Source organism: Sarcophilus harrisii, chromosome 1, assembly GCF_902635505.1.
Source record: "Sarcophilus harrisii chromosome 1, mSarHar1.11, whole genome shotgun sequence".
Taxonomy (NCBI): domain Eukaryota; kingdom Metazoa; phylum Chordata; class Mammalia; order Dasyuromorphia; family Dasyuridae; genus Sarcophilus; species Sarcophilus harrisii.
In genome coordinates this window covers 127117984-127135812 of record NC_045426.1, presented here as the reverse complement: position 1 = coordinate 127135812, position 17829 = coordinate 127117984, and the positions used below count along the sequence as shown (strand labels likewise).

Below are 17829 nucleotides of genomic sequence, written 5' to 3'. Positions count from 1 at the left end.
TTTGTATATGCTCTAGCTCATTTAGCCCTTTTCCTAATTGATAGACATCCTTAGTTTCCAATTCTCTGCTACCACAAAGAGTTGTTATAAATATTTCTGAATATGTGAATTCTTTTCCTTTTTCTTTGATCTGTTTGTCATATAGGCCTAGTTTTCATATAACTGGGTCAAAGGGTAGGCAAGGATGATTTCATATTTTGGGAGGCTTATTCAATCGCTTTCTAAAATGATTAGACCTGTTCACATGTATTAATATACCTGTTTTCCTACAGCATTTGTCATTCTCTTTTTTGGGTCAACTTTGCCAATATGATGGGTGTGAGACAGAACCTCAGAGTTGTTTTAATTGACATTTCTCTAATTATTAGTGACTTAAAATATTTTAGAATGTGGTTATCAATAGTTTGGATATCTTCTTCTGAAAACTGATTGTTTTTATCCTTTGATAATTTATCAATTGGGGAGCAGAGTTAAATAAGTTTAAACAACAATGAAAAGAGGCAGAATGGGAAAACAGAAAATCGGCCTTCAAGCCAGAAAGACCTGGATTTGAATCCTGCCTCAGAGGCTTATTAGTTGGATGATGTCAAACAATTTCCTTGACCTCTCTATCTCATTTTTCTTAGTTATTAAATGAATAAATTGGACTCAACAGCTTCTCAGTTCCCTTCCTTCTTTGAATCCATAATCATGTGAAGTAAAACATGTGTTGAGCATTAAAAGATGGATAATATTTACTTAGACTGAAAAAATAAACCATTTTGCCTCTGTCTTTGTGGAAAGAGGTCTGGCTAAGGAACCACAGAACAGGGATTCAAATCCCTGCTTCTGATATTTGCTTCCTGTGTGATCCTGGGACAAGTCATTTAACCTCCCCAGTCTTGGTTCTCATCTCTGAAGCAAAGAGGTTGGACCAGATAGCCTCTGAAGTCCCCCTCACCTCTAGATCAATGGCTTTATGATTTTTTTTCAAAGTAGCACCTAAAAACAAGGTTTTCAAAAATTTAGCAGTTCCAAATTCCTAATATCTTAGAAAAGGAAATGAAAGTAATTAAAAACATATTATACCTTTCTGCTTCTTCCTTTCCCTCTTTTTCTTGCTATAATTATTTTGTTTTTATTGTTATTGTTCCTTGTATTATTCTTCTTGTTCTTCTGGTTCTTGTTCTAGTTCCTTCTCTTCCTCCTCCTTCCTCTTTTCCTCCTCCTTCTTTTCTTCTTGTTTATCTTCTTCCTCCTTCCTCTGTTTTCTTTGCAAACATACTTTCTGCCTATCTAATCCTATTTTTATACTGTTGACATCACACCAATTGCCATAGTCAGAATTGGCATGGGACATCCAGGTCTGTGTCTCTAGCACTGATACTTAAGACATGAGGAGGGCAGTTCTCCTACAACAGAGCAGTCAGTGCAACTCTCCTAGGAACCTTTTGCCATTTTGCCTCTCCCCTAGGATTTGACCTCCCCCCTAAAGTAGATCTCCCTTAACTTGCTATGTGGCTTGAAGATTTGTATCCTGTATTATAAGGATATCCAAGATTATGTGGAAGAAGAAGATATGACAGTAACAAATACTGTATGTTTTAGCCATCAAAATTCCCTCTCGAGATAAGCTCAGAACATGTCTTCTCTAGTTCCTAGCCTCCTCTGTTTTTCCTTCCTTTATTTTTTCTTTTTTATATGTGTTATTGATGGAAAAATTATATCAACTCTTCTTTCTTACTCTGTGGAAAGGAACAGATAGCCTCTTGCCATGCTTCACTGTGAGTTCTCTGAAGTTACGACTAATCAATATATTAATCAAAACTCTGAAATCTTTCCACGTTCCCCATATTTCCATTTCTACTCTCCCCCCCTGGAGTTCATCTCTACTGTTATTAAACTCTCCTTCCCCTAGATCTTTTTCTATCACACCCCTCATCTTCTAATACTCAGCGAAATCAATTTTTTTTTTTTTTTCTGAAGCCACTTCATCTATTAGTATCTTTTCAAACCTTCCTGTTCCTTTTCTCTCTGTCAGTTTCTGTCTCTCTGATAAGGGTAGGAGGAGAAGCTCTAACACTCCTTGCTCCCTATTGGAACTTTCAGACCCTTCCTGGACCTCAATTATTCATTAATCACTTTTCTTCTACTTCTAAAACTCACTCTAATTTGTATGGATTTGCATTTTGTCATGTATGAAACATTTGTCCTTCTTTTTCAATAACTTCAACTCTTATAATCTTTTTCTCCACCCCAACTTCTGCTCCTTCTAACACCTTGACCTTGTAGGTTCTGAATCTTTTCATTCCTCTGATTTCTATCTTATCTTCATCAGCCAATCTAAATTCCTAGTTGTGATTATAATTGTTAACTTTTACTGAAGATATAGTGCAGGGTGATACAGTGAGTTAACTCTAGGGAGAAGTAAATGGAATGAAAAGCATTTCTATAGGACCTCTTATGAGCTGGGACTGTGTTAAATGCTTTACAATAATTATCTCATTTGATTCTCACAACAACCCTGTGAGAGAGATGCTATTAATATCCACATTTTACAGTTGAGGAAACTGAGACAAACAGAAGTTTAGTTACTTGCCTAGAGTACCATTTCATAGATAATAAGTGTCTGAGGTCAAACTTGAACTTGGGTTTTTGTTAGGATTCTTATAAGGTACTAAGTGGAATTGATAGGGACAATAATTATCTAATTTAGCATGGCTCAGTATGATTGATCTGATCCTACAAGGAGATGTTATGGGCCAGAACTTGAAACAAGGTACTAAGTGGAATTGAGGAGACAATGGTTAAATTTAGTTTAGCATTGATTTAATCCTGCAACAAATAATGGTTTCCTGGTGATATAATGATTGGTGTATACTCAGTGTGGGGCATATAAGGAGGAGGTCTCGGGCCCAGAAAGGACAAGCCCACCGAAGCTCTCGGAGCCTTTGCCAGGATTCAGTTGAGAAGATTCAGAAGCCAGAGAAGGCAGCTTAAGCTCTTGGAACCAAGACTACATAAGGCCTCTAAGAAAAATTAGCCAAACCCCAAGTGAAGGAGATAAGACTTTGAAGGAGATAATAAAGGATTTGGACTTTAACTCCTGGCTGCATTTGGGTTGATTACACTGAACTGAAACTAAGGCTGCCTCTAGAGCCCCCCAAAAAACCTGCTCCCAGAAAAGATTACATTTTAAAGAATATTACAGGTTTTCATGACTCCAGGCTCAGCATTCTGCCACCTAGCTGCTTACATGTAATTATGTTATAGAAATGACCTAGATAATTGAGTCTCCCCCCAAAAAACAAACAAGCATTTAAAATAAAATAGAGACTGCTAGGTAGCACAGTGCATACAGTACCAGCCCTAGAGTAGAGATGACTTGTATCTGGCCTCAGAAACATAACTAGCTTATGTGAACCTGGACAAGTTATTTAACCTGCTTGCCTCAAAAACAAAACAAATGATCATGATAATATTATGGCTTGACTCTTAGAAGGCAGATTCACTTTTTCCTCATCTGCCTATTTCTTAGATCTAATTGTTTAGTTGGTCAACTGGAATTCAATAGATTAATTGCCAGACCTTTGTTTTATTTTTTATAGTATGCACCAGGCCAATGAGTGGCAACAAGACATTTTTGTTCTGGGTGCCCACTTTTACCATTTTGTAGGGTATTTCCAAAAAATGGAGAATTTGGGAATCAGAACTGATAAGCACAAATGGGCTGATGGCTTGGTAACTAGCATCCAAGAAAGTTGTGGTGGGCACTAACCACTGAAAATGTCTATAAAAATGAAAGACATAAAACCCGAAAATGGAACTAACTGAATAGAAGAAAACATAGGTAAAAACCAACACCAAGATGGTATAGGTGGTTCTCATTTCAGGGGACCTTCTTGACAATTGACTGGAGCAGTGAATCTTGTCCATGATGTCTTTGCAGGAGAAAAATCAGATAGCCACTGGCCATAATCATAAATTCCACATACAGGAGATCAAGAATAGAATACACTTTGAATGAGTTCTTGAGCCTCTTGAATGAGGCTTTGAATGAGTTCAGAACTGGAAGCCAGATTAGCAGATAACAACATCAAGAATATCATGCAAATAAAAATACATTGGAAAATAAGGTTTAGATTTATAATACATCAGAATTCACTCTTTTAGATTATACAGAACCTTCATACACACATACTATTTTCATGTGTATATGTACATCTTTATGAATCAAATAAATAAACTACGAATCAAATAAATAAACTACAAATCAAATAAATAACTACAAAACAAAGAATATCAAAAAAAAAAAAAAGAAAAAAAAGCAAAGATTATAGCTGAAGAGTCAGTTTATATAAAAGAGTCAGTATATATAAAAAAGTGATAGAGAGTAGTTGGGTCATTTTCCTTGACATCAGACCAAATTGAAGAGCATAGATAAAGTTTAGGATTAGGTCAATCTCAATTTTAAGAGGTCTATGCAAGGTGCAATGAAGCAAAGGCCTAAAAAGATTATTATACCCAGAGGCCTGGGCCATTCAGGAAAACATGGAAAAAAGCATGATTAGAGGATATGCCTAAGAAAGAAAGTATTTAAAAGATAGAGACAAAATTGCAGGGATTCAAATATAAAAGCATGGTCCAGGTTCAGGACTGAAGCCTTATACAAAGAGAAAGAGAGGAAGTAGAATCGAAATCAAGCAGGTAAATCAGTATAACCTAAGTTCTAAGGATGGGAATTTTTGTCCTTTACCCTGGTTTAGAAAAACAAAAGCACTGGCAGGTCCTTCCTCCCAGAGTAAAGCAGGATCTTGCAGATACTGGTAATTGCTAAAGATTTTATGAATTTTGTGACTCCCTTCCAGTACTTACTTAATATATTCTTTTTATATTAAATTCATGGCATTGAATTCTTTTAAAAAAAAAAAAAAGGTTTATTCAGTTTATTATAAAATTGAATCCAATCCTAATCCAATTTGGAAAACAAGGCTTCAATTCCAAATAAAAAAATCTGAAAAGAAATTTTTTTTCTATTTGCTATTCTTCAAAAGGTAACAAATCCTAGAAAGAATGATGAATTAATTTTTATTCTACAGCCCTTAACACACATAAATTCCTGTTTTAGTTATGCGTAATCAAGGCAATCTAAGGCTGATTCTCAACAGCAAACTCTGGGCACAAATGGAGATACAAAGAGCAAGCCACAAAAATCTACGCATCACTGCCACAGATTTAGATGATTGCTCCATCAAAATATTTTTAATTCAGGTAAGAAGTTTGGAGGTTGCTTCTGTTAGTTTTTTTTTTTTTAAGAAACATGATTATCTTATGGTCTTAATATGGATTTAATGTAAATGGTGTATATCTCATCCACTGCAGTGAGCAACTGACTTGACTTTTTATATATAATAACTATATGAGGAGTATCAATGTAGCATTACCATAGGAGAGAGAACAGATGAGTAAATGAAATAATTTACAAAGCTGACACACTAATGGGAGATCATCCATTTTGGGGAAGTGAAGTCAAGGAATGGAGTTATGGTCTAAAAAGTCCTCAAAATGGTGGGCAGTAGATTGCATGCCCTTTTAAGGGGGCAATAATTGTGTTGACTTTGTTACAGTTTTCAGAGCAAGAGGTTGAAGGGAGAAAAGGATGGAAAAATGGCAAGGATGAAGAAAAGTTTCACCTTACAGAATTAAGCAGCTTAGCCCATGTAAGCATTATTTCTTCCAGGTCCACTTTGTAAGGTAGAATAACAGTAGATAGTAGGTCAGAAAATGGCCAGAGTAAAAGGACAAACTAGTTTCATTCAGAATCAGGAAGCCCTGGTCAAAGTCTTGATTTTGGCCATTGTGTGACACTGAAATCATCACAATTTACAGTCCTTAATCTACTCCAAGAATATGAAATGCAGAATAAGGTGTTCATTCTGCTTTGATAGAAGGAATCTTCTCAAACTTATTCCTATCAGGGAAATCATAGTTCTGATGTCTCTCCTCCAACCCTATCCCTAAAGCTATTACTAGATTTTCAGACTATTCTTTATACTTTTAAATAGTAAACCTGAATGTCTAAATGCTGACCTAGACTTTATTTTAATATTACAGCTGTCAATCATTTGTTGGTACTCTTTTCCTGGGCTATTGAGAGCTATTGAGGAATGTAATATTAGGTCTTGTCACATTTTTGTCAAATTATTTGACTAATAAGTCCAGCAACTGAACCACTTTCAATTTATTAAATACACACACATGTCAATTTAAGGAAAGAAAGCAAGCTGTGCTGTTATATCCCCAAGATATTGAATAGAGGAGACTGAGTAAATGGTATTATCACTGAAAATTCATGATGTCAGATGGAAAAGCAGGTTAAAGAGGAGAGAGAAGACAAGTTTAGTTTTGACATGTTTTATACATGTTATTTATTTTTATACATATTATTTATTAAAACATATGATCACTATAAAATATTGTGCTAGACATTATGGGTAACTACATATGTGTATATAAGAGATCCTTCTGTGTGTGAGTATATAATATTGTTTGTTGTTGTTCAGTTATTTCAGTCCTGTATTGACTCCTCATGATCCCATTTGGGATTTTCTTAGCAAGATAAGTCTTCTTGATTTCAAGCCCAGTACTCTATTCATTGTACATACAATATATATATAAATTATATCTGTATGCAGATGCCTATACTTTATAACATGTCTATATAACACATACATATAGTGATAGATATATCAAAATCTACACCTATAGTCATTATATCTACATCTATGTTTATATTAATTGAGGGAGTCAATTTGATTTTCATATTCTGGTTTTGCTCAGAGAATCATCGAACTTGAGCTGAAAGTAATATTAGAAGTCATTTAGTCCAGGGAGTCTTAAACTTTTTCCACTCGTGACCTCTTTTTGTACAAGAAATTTTATGTAGTCCCAGATATATAGGTATGTAAAATAGGCATACAAATCAAATATTTACTGATAATAAATCAAAAAGAAATTTTTTTCAAAACAATTCCTTGGTGTACATATACTTTTACCATTTATTAAAGATGAAATCAAATTTAATACTAAATGAGAGGGATGAATGTGCTTGTTTATTTTTACATGAAGAATTAAATATTGGTAGAATTTTGATACCTTTTTACTGTTGCCAAATTTTTCATAATCCCTGCATTTATGGATTGCATAAAATACAGTTATGCAACCCATAAAGTGTTGTGACTCACTGTTTAAGAAAGTTTGATCTAGTTCCACACCCTCAAATTACAGATAAGGAAATTTAAAAGCCAAGCAAGGTTAAGTGACATGACTGGATTTGATTCCACAATCAGTGTTCATTCCCTGTGTACCACACTGCCTCTGTGGGTAAACATTGTAAATTCTAGAACTGTATAAATCCTCTAGATTGTCTCTCTGTCTCTCCTTATATCAACCTTAAATGCTAAATTTAGATTCACAGGACTAGATTTCAAATCCTGGCTCTGCTTTTTGCTGCCTATGTGACCTTGAATAAGTCATTCAACTTCCCTGACAACAAATGTTCTTTGATGTAATTTGAGGAAGTTATATTTGATTCATTGTGGCTGCTAGATGGTTCAATGAATAAAGTGCTGAGCCTGGAGTCAGGGAGATTCATCTTCACTTCAAGATCTTTGCTAAGAAAAAATCTAACAGGGTCATGAAAAGTCAAACATAACCGAAAAATGACTAACAATATTTTGTCTCAGCTACTCTTCAGCTTAGAAATGAGTTCTTTATCAGAAAAGAAAAATTTGTTGCAAAGGTTACTCTCTGCCTCCTCCCAAAGTTTTCTGCTTTTCTTCTCATTTTAGCTGCATTGGTTTTATTTGTAAAAGAACTTTAAAATTTTATATAATCAAATTGTCTAGTTTACTTTCTGTGAACTTCTCTATCTCTTTAGTCACAAACTCTTGCTCTATCCACAGATCTACAACCCCAATTAATGATAAAGTTCTACTGGGAAATCAATGTGAACTGCTTGCATTTTAGTTTTTCTTCCCAGGTTATTTTTACCTTTCTAAATCTCATTTTTCTTGTGCAACAAAAGAACTGTATAAATATGTACACATATTTTGTATTTAAGATATACTTTAACATGTTTAACATATATGAGACTGCCTGCCATCTAGGGGAGGAGGTGGAGGGAAGAAAGGGAAAAGTTGGAACAGAAGTGATTGCAAGGGACAATGTTGAAAAATTACCCATGCATATGTTCTGTCAATAAAAAGCTATTTAAAAAATGATAAAGTTCTAAAAAGTTACATGTATCATCTCCCTATAAAATAATGTAAACAGTTAATCTTCATTCATTACTTATGATTTATCACTCATTTTAAATTTCCTAGTGCTTTTCTTAAGTCCTGTATTTGAATGTCAAATTTTTACTCAGCTGTGGTCTTTTCACCAGGAATGCTAAAAAGTCCTCTATTTCAGTAAAGAGCTATAGTTTCCTCTGTAGGTCTCTACTCGGTTTCAGTGGATAAGTTATTCTTGATTGTAATCCTAGATCCTTTCCCCTCTGGAATATTCTGTTCCATTGTAGTGGTACCTGCTAAATCTTATATGATCCTTACTGTGGCTCCATAGTACTTGAACTCTTTGCTTCTGGCCACTTACAGTATTTTTCCCTTTACCCAGGAGTTCTGGAATTTGACCATGATAGTCCTGGGAGATTTCATTTTGAGGCTTCTTGAGGAGGTGATTAATGGAGTCTTTCAATTTTTGCTTTACTTTTTAATTCTAAGATATCTTGGAAGTTTTCTTTCAAGAATTCTTGAAATAGGCTCTTTTTTTGTTCATATTTTTAGGTAATGTGACAATTCTTAAATTTACTGTTTTCCATGTCAGGTGTTTTTATTTTTCTGAGATATTTCACATTTTATTCCATTTTTTCAGTCTTTGGTTTTGTTTTATTATTTCTCGATGTCTCATGGAGTCATTAGCTTCTACTTGGCCAATTCTAATTTTCAAGGAGTTATTTTCTTAAGGTTTTGTACTGCTTTTTACCAGGCTATGGATTCCCTTTTCATGTCTTTCTTTCATAACTCTCATTTCTTTCCCCCTTTTCCTCTATAATTTTCATTTGGTTTAAAAACTTTTTTTTGCTCCTTTTAAACTTTTTAAATATGCTTCTAAAAGTTCCTATTTGGACTTGTGTTCAATTTGAATTTTTCTTTGAGGCTTTTCTTGTAGATGTTTACAAGTAATTATCTTCTGTGTTTGTGTGTTGAAACTCTTTACTTCTTGATTTTGGACTTCATATTAGTACTGAGCTTCTCTCACTTTTTGTGAGGATGTCTAGTGTGAATTTATGTCCTTTTATGTCCTGCTGATTTCATAACTCAGTCTGGGGGTCTGCAAATTTTCAGTGTTCCCAAAATAGTGTGTTCTGGGGAGATGTCTGTTCACTGTCCTCATTTTCTGAGTTTGGCAAGTATAATCCGGATTTGAGTCTGTTGGCTTATTTGTAGCCCATTTGGAGATTCTACAATTTCAAAACAACTAAATTGCTGACTTCCCTTTGGTTTGGGAAACATCTGCCTTAGTTATTCCACTACAGACTTATATGCCAGGATAAAAGCTACAACTGAATCACTGTTCAGCCCCTGAGCTGAAAGCAACAAAGCTACACTTTCAGAATTTGTTCCACAATCAATATTCAGTAACCACTCCTTTCTGCCTTTAATCTGCCATCTTGACTTTGCCCCAGGAAAATCATTTCGGGAGTTATGTTGACAATGGTTTAAAATGGGAAGAGTTTAGGCACAGAGATCAACTGGAATGCAATTGCAACAGTATAAACAACCGGTGATGAGGGTTTGAAGTTGAGTGATAAATAAATGAAAAGAAGGGGACATATAAGAAAAATCCTATGAATTTAGAAATATGGCAACTGACATTTCTAAGTGGTTATCCTATAGTACTTCAAATCCAACACAATCAAAACTGACCACTGACTTATCTTCCCTCCAAAATGTTTCTCTTCTATTTTCTTTCTCTGTTTATGGCACTGCCATCTTTCCAGTAAATTATATTTAAAATCTTGTGTCAATTAGCCTTTAAGCATCCCTCTCCCCTCCATAAGAAAACAAGCAATTTGATATTGATTATACATATATTTTCACATTAGCCATGTTGCAAAACAAAACACAGAGAACAACAACAAAATACAAGAAAAAAAGTTTAAAAAATGCTTTAGCTTGTACTCAAAGTTCATCATTTCTGTCTCTGGCGGTAAATAACTTTTTTGTCTTAAGTCTTGAGTTGTCTTGATTCATTGAATTGTCATTGATGTCATTGATTCAAAGCCAAATCTTTCACAATTGATAATTCTTACATAGTTGCTATGATTGTGTATAATGTTCTCCTGCTTCTGCTCACTTCACTTTACATTAGTTCATATGTCTTCCCAGATTTTTCTGAAACCATTATTCTCTTCATTTCTTACAGCCCAATAGCATTCTATTACAATCATATATCACAATTTGTTAAACTATTCCCCAATTCATGGGCATTCTTTCAGTTTCCAATTCTTTGCTGCCACAAAAAGAGCTGCTATAAAAATTTTGTCTAAATAGATCTTTTCCCCTTTTCTTTAATCTCTTTGAGATTCAGATCTACTAGTGATATTGCTGGGTCAAAGGTAATATATTTCATTTCCATTACCTTTTGCTACACTATTTTGAAAGTCTCCTAACTTGTTTCTCTTTCATTAGTTTTGTCCTCTTCAATCCATCCTTCATGATAGTGCCAAAGTAATCTTACCAATTTTCAAGGCTGAGAATGTCACCACCTTGCACAAAGATCTTCAACACTTTTCCATTGTCTACAGAATTCCAAGCAAACAACAGAATAAAATTTAGAATGGAATGCAAAGCCTTTTTAAGATCTGGTTCCAATCTCTCTTGTCAGACTTGTTTTGTACTAACCTTTGCACACTCTATTCCATATCCTGGACCATTAGACATTTCTTGATCTCTTACTATCCTTTCTTTTGCAGATAGGCTGAAAGGGAAACTCTTCTATAATTCTGCCTTTTCAAGTCCTCTTAAGATCCTCATCAGATGACACAAAAGAAGTGGCTTTCCCTGATTCTCTGAGAGAACTTATCTATCCCTATTCTCTTTTCCCTTTTGCTTTAACTTCTCCAAAGGACCTATTATTGCATTCTGAATTGTATTATAATTTTATGTGTATATTAATCAGTCATCATTTTGACAATTCCTTATTCATAGTATCTAATCCAGATTCATTCCACAGAATAGGAAACTTAAATATCTATATAACTAAATTTAATTGATAGTCTTCTAGGGCATAGATATGTTCTGATTTAGATCAATGATAGATTTACTATTACTGATGAAATCAAAGGTCTTTAAAAAGATTGAAGAAAATACAGCATTAAATTGTGGCAAAAGAACTGAATTAGAATTTTTTTTAAAATCCATATTCTACTTTTATTTCTGTTATGTGGTATGTGATCTGACAGTTTCCTCATCTTCAAAATGAGCAAAATATCTACCATGACTGTATTATAAACTTGTTATGATGATTAAATGAGATAATGTATTTATCAGTTAGAACATAGCCATATACTCTTCTGATTCCAGAGTATAATCTGAGATTTTTAGGGAAAAAACAAAGTTTTGCCTAATATAACAAATGAGCATGAAAGAATAGAGTTATAGAGCTTAATCATCTGCCTGCAGCAACCATTGTATTGTACCAGTTCCTATTTGGTATTATATTAACATGTCTTGATAGATTATTAATAGTAAATATATTAAAAACTGTGACCAACACATACAAATTTCAGATCATTGAACCCACCAGAGAGGAAAGATTTCCCCTAAGATAATGAATAGGAAAATGCTTTGAAAACTATAAAATATTATACTATGTATAGTTATTATCATACTAATTTAAAAGCAACACAAAAAAAGTGTTCCCATATTGTTCTTGTGGGGCAAAAGGACTAAGGGAATGCCCAGTAATCAGATTTTGCCCTTGAAAAGGGCAGTGTTTTGAGAGGATATCAAAGTGTCCAAACAGTCCTGTGAAAATATAGGAACCATTGTTATATCCTTTGCCTACATGATCTGCTCTCCAGTAACCTGTTTTCCAATCAACTGGTTGGAATATTTAAATTATTGAACCTAATTTGATGATGAAATCTGTGATGTTTTTAAATGGTCAAAGAAAAATTTTAGTTGATTCCTGAAGAAGTAGAAGAAGAACTTGACTCCTTTAAAAAGAGTAGGGACACTGGAAAATTTTTTCTCTATCTCAACTCCCAAACTGGCTTTGTTATCAGCTAACACTGCTTGCAATTTATAAATGTTCTAGGCACTATTTAGGACATATAAAGTCTCATAATTCCTTTCCATAAATCACCAAAAAGATATCTTAAAATTGATTTAACAAATATTTTATTTTAAAATGCTTTTATTAATTTGTCTGTTTTCCCCTTTAAAAATATTCTTTTTATCTTTATGGTGGTCTTTGAGGGTGACATTTAAATTTCTTTATGGGGATCAATTCATAAGTTCCTTTTACTCCACAAAAATTCCTGTAGCCATTTACAGAACCAATTCTAAATTCAAATAAAATTTCTTTAAAATCGTTCAATTTTGTTTTCTTAATGTTATGTATGTGCATGTACCATTACTTTCTTACAACTTTTTATTATAGAAGGGAATTCAATTCAATATATGTTTTCAACATTTGGATGAGGGAAGTGTATTATCTTCTCACTCCACATGCTACAGAGCTACTTTTCCTTCAAAGAATCTAAGCCAAGTAATCATATTAATAAGGGGAATTGAAAATTATTTTAAAAGGAACCCATAGACATATGAGATATGTTCAAAAATACTAATCTATGACTATTCTTATCAATTTTTGTGTGTGTGTGCAGGCAAGTGCCAAAGATATTGGATGCCTTTATGCAGCAATACATCATCGTCTTGTTGCACTAAGAACATTTTATAAGCAGGAATTAGATGTAAATGAAATTGAAACTGAGTCAGAAACAGTCATCCAATTATTAAGCTGTGATAGTTGTGATGAAGATGATGATATGCTTAAAATCACCACAGATCGGTCAAGTAAGTTTATTTTCATCCCCCTATATCCTAAAAAACAGTTTCTTCTAGGATTTTTCCAAAGACTAATCATATCTTCCTTCACCTACATATTATTGGTACACAAACTATAAATTATAGTTAGTGTTTTCAGATAATTTTTATTTAAAACTTTACATTTCTTGATTTTTCCACTTTATTTTGCATATGTGCGTGTATCTATACAGCTTTAGAGAGACAGAGAAAGACAAAGAAAGAGGAGACAGAGACAGAAATTGAAAGACAAAAGCAGACAAGTAGAATATATATGGCAGAGAAGAATGTAGAGAAGAAGAGAATGGGGCCATTATTCAAGTTTGGCTGGTATTTATGAACATCCTATTTGTTTCCTTTGAAAAAGACTCAATATAAATGTGTTTATGAGATTAATTGCATATAAACATAGATGTTAGATGCAAAAATCACTCTTTATTTCTTCTTGTTATTTATTCATTTTTTAGTGATGTCTGATTCTTCATGATCCCATTTGAGGTTTTCTTGGCAAAGCTATTGGAGAGGTTTGACATTTCCTTCCATTTTATAGGTGAAGAAACTGAAGCAAACAAAGTTAAATGACATATCCAAGGTCATACAGCTAGTAAGTGTCTGAAGCTAGATTTGAATTCAGGAAGAGCAGTCTTCCTCACTCCTGGCCCAGCACTTTGGGCACCATGGCATCACCTAGATGCCCTTTTATATTTAGGGACTGAAACATATTGCAATATTAAAAATGAGTAAATAACAAATAGATGTTTAGGTGTAACACAATTGTTTATAACACAAGTGCTTCTACAATACTGAGTTTAAGACTGTGAGTTTAGGAATAATAGCAGGGTGAAATGAACAGTTCATTAACATTTTATGGAATAGTTTTGTAGTGGAAACTTACAATGAGGATTTTCTGGCATATGTAACAGTAAACATTTTAGGAAGATACAACTTGTTATAACAACCAACATTGTTGCTATTTAGAGATTGTGTAATCATTTTCACACATATTCAAATGGACTTGTGATTTCTGTGATTCAGTTGTTTCTATCAAAGACTCAGAATGCAAACCTATCCCTGCCTATATTTTCTCTAAGTACCACAGAGTCTCTACCTGGTCTGTTGAAACATGTATTCACTTTCTTCTGAAATGTGAAGGGTGCCAGTAAAGCCCTCTGTCTGTTTACCTATCATCTCTCACTTTTGTCACATGTACTAACGAGTGTTCAGGTTTCAATTTTGTCATTTTGAATCAGAATTTTATTTTAACTATACAAAATTAAAAAACTTAGCATAAGGCATGAGTGCAGAGAGCATGACTTTTAGAAGTAAAGTTGAAATCATATCTTCTCTTTATTATCCTTTTTGGGTGCCATGCCTTCCAGTAATATTATAAAAACCTCTAGGGGCAAAAGAAAAAAGTATGAAAACCCAAACTTGTAATTTATTTGTTTTAACCAAAGAACTAATGACTGATTTTTCTCATTATCATTGTTTGTATGTTTATGAAATTTATATTCAATTCATTTCAGTTCAATAAACCTTTATTCAATTCATTTTACAATTGCATACAATTCAATTTCTATCAAGAGTAGTTATCTATTTTATGAAATGGGCAGGCTAGGAAAGTTCAAAATATATTTAGATAAAATTTTATAAATAAAAAATTTAGAGAAAAGAAATAATCCAGTAAACATCAACCATCTTGACAATTTCCTAGTTCAACATCATTTCCAGAGGCATCATACAGTGTCCCAAAATCTTACTGCAGTTTTGAGCTTTGATAGCTTAAAGAACCAACCCAGCTTCAATTAAGTTCCATCCTGTAATAAGTAGTTGTAGAAGTAATTTAAATATACGTGCATGTAATTTTTCAAAGTAGATCTAAAAATGAGTTAAGGTTAATAAATTATCAATCTTAGTTGCATAAAAAAGACATCTCTCAATAATTAATCTGACTATATAGTAAAAGAAAATTTGTAATTCTTTTTACAACCTGAGATAAATGAAACAAATGGCAATATTTCTTTAATTCTTTTATCTAAAAAAATTGTTAGTGCCTTCAGTGACTTTTTCAACTTATGGTTTGTGAAAGGGGAAAGTGAAAGTTTTATGAACTACTGAAAAAATTTTAATGGCCAACATTGGTATTTTACTAAGTGTTCTTTAATAAGCTTTATTGCACCAAGACTTTTGGGACATCCCTTATACAGATGCTCATTTATAGTTCTTTTCTCAGATTTTCTCTTACTATGTTGTTGTTGCTGTCATTTTCAGTCATATTCAACTCTTTGCAAACATGAGGTTGGAATTCTCTTGGCAAAGATACTGAAGTGCTTTGCAATTTCTTTCCCCTGAAGCAAATTTGCTCACTGTCACACAGCTAGAGTGTGTCTGACACCAGATTAAATTTAGGAAGAGGACTATTTCTTATTCCAGGTCTGGCATGCTATTCATTATAACACATAGCTACCACAATTGAGATGTATCTTTGTATAGAATTAAGATTATTAACATTAATCGATTTTTATATTCACTTAAAAAAAAATCTGCTACTTGCCAGAAGCATAGTAAACTAGAGATGTATGAGAGGTGGAAAGACCCTTAGGTTCAATTTCAATTTTAGTCTCTGACACATGATTATGTATGTGACCCTGGATAAGTCATTTAATATCTCAATGCCTTGAATAGTTTTCTAAAACTAAAGCTTATCAAAGAATTACTGACCTGCTTTTTTATACAGTTCCCCATAATGTTAAAATCACAGGTTCTGCTCCTCCCAACCAAAAAATAAATCGGGGCAACTAAATGATTCACCAGTCCTGAAGTCAGGAGGACCTGAATTCATATCCGACCTCAGACACTAAACTCTTATCACTTACTAGCTGTGTGACCCTTGGCAACTCACTTAACCCCAATTACACATACACACACACACACACACACACACACACACACACACACACTGAGAAAAATAAATAAATTCTGTCACTACCTGTTTTCAAGAAATTTGGTTCAGTCTTATTTTTGAGATGCTTTCTCTGTAAGTATGGAGATTACATTTTTTTTCCTTTCCTCACCAGAACATTCTTTAGATTCAATTTTAATTGTGTTAAATGTTATGTTAAAATATTGTTCATGTTATAATAACCATTTATTATATAATTATACTTCAGATACTTCTAGATGGAACCACAGATCACCAGTTGCCTGCTCATGATAGCCACCTATGGTCCTGATTACAGCTACAGAAAAACTATTGAAAATCCTCAACCATTTCAACGTACCTTCAAGTGAGAAAACATATATTCATTGAAAGGTTTTTTAAAAATTGGTTTTCAAGAAAATTAGAATTTGGTCTGCTTAATACTTTCCAACTTGTGGATTGTAATAATAATAATAATATTCCTACTACTTTATAGTAGGAATCTGAATCTGAAGAAAAATTACCAGAATTTATGAAGGCTTCAAACACATCATTTTCAGAGACATTATTTCAGAATAAAATTAATCAGTATTATTCATCACATTGATGGATAGAATAATTAAAACAATAAATTATTAGCTCTAATAAATGTCTAACTCAAATATTTTTCTCCATTATGTATTATCTCGCCATAATATATATATATATATATTTCATATACTTTAAGGATTGTTCTTTTGAAAAATACTATTGCAAGTATGATTTAAGTCATTAAACAATTTTTACCCTTGGCAAAAATGTTCTATATTTTCCACTTGGATATATGACCTAATAAAATATCAAATGTGTATGTTGATAGTAACAATGAACTTTTTAAACAAAAATATTTAAATATATACTTTAATAGTATCAAAGTCTCAAAAATGTTATTTCCTTTTTAATTGTTATTCTTTTAAGCTATTTTAATGAAATTAAATTATTTGCCTTAGAAGCATTTAAGGTATAATTATAAAGTTATGATACTTTTGTTTTAATACATGAAAGACTTATCTAAATGAAGCTTGTTCTTCAAAGTCAGATTTGACTTTAGATAACTTTTTGAAATTTCTAAAAATTGACTCTACCCTCAAAAGATAGTTTGCTACCATTTAAGATACCACCACCACCAACAACAACAAAAAACCACTCTGAAACAAAAGAAGAGTTAAAAGAATGTTTTGGGCTAAAGGAGTATTGGAATAATTTTATAGTGTTTCAGATTCTTTACATTGGATTACAGATGACATATAGGTGAAGTGTTATTTTTGGAATTTAAAATGTTCCTCAGGCCTCCATGTATAGATTTTGGGAGGTCTGAGACCTTGGATGGGAAATACATACACACACACACACACACACACTTTTGGTTTCCTTATCCTATATTTATTTATAAATAAATGTATTTATACATTTAAACCATTCTGAGAAGGGATCTATAAGCTTCATCAAATTATCAAGGAATCCTAACTGACTTTGTTACATTACAACTATTTAAAAGTCAGATTTTTCAGTTTTTCTCTGGGAACGAGACATTTTTAGAAATTACTGGAACTCTGGTAGGCTAATTTAGCAAGTCATTGGTTCAAAGGACTTTATTCTCTTCTACACTTAAATAATTCTTAGATGTAGGTATTTAGGGTGGTCCATTCTAGTCTTATTTTCTATTCTAGGTTTATCTTCCACTCTTTTCCCTTATATATCTTCCTTTCAAATTACAACAGCTGCTGTTCTTCCAGT

General features: G+C 33.0%; 1 protein-coding gene across 2 annotated transcripts in view; it reads left to right on the top strand.

Annotated features, from left to right (window-relative positions):
* The window catches only part of RANBP3L (RAN binding protein 3 like), a 60223-nt gene extending 43322 nt beyond the window's left edge, over positions 1-16901 (top strand). The window contains exons 14-17 of one of the 2 annotated variants that reach the window (XM_031964179.1): positions 5108-5250; positions 5607-5699; positions 12935-13124; positions 16304-16901. In XM_031964179.1, the coding sequence (XP_031820039.1) occupies positions 5108-5250; positions 5607-5699; positions 12935-13124; positions 16304-16347 (470 nt within the window). In that variant the 3' untranslated portion in view covers positions 16348-16901. The remainder of the gene's footprint in view (positions 1-5107; positions 5251-5606; positions 5700-12934; positions 13125-16303) is intronic. The other variant, XM_031964180.1, reaches the window with a different exon arrangement.
* The last annotated feature ends 928 nt before the right edge of the window (positions 16902-17829 follow it).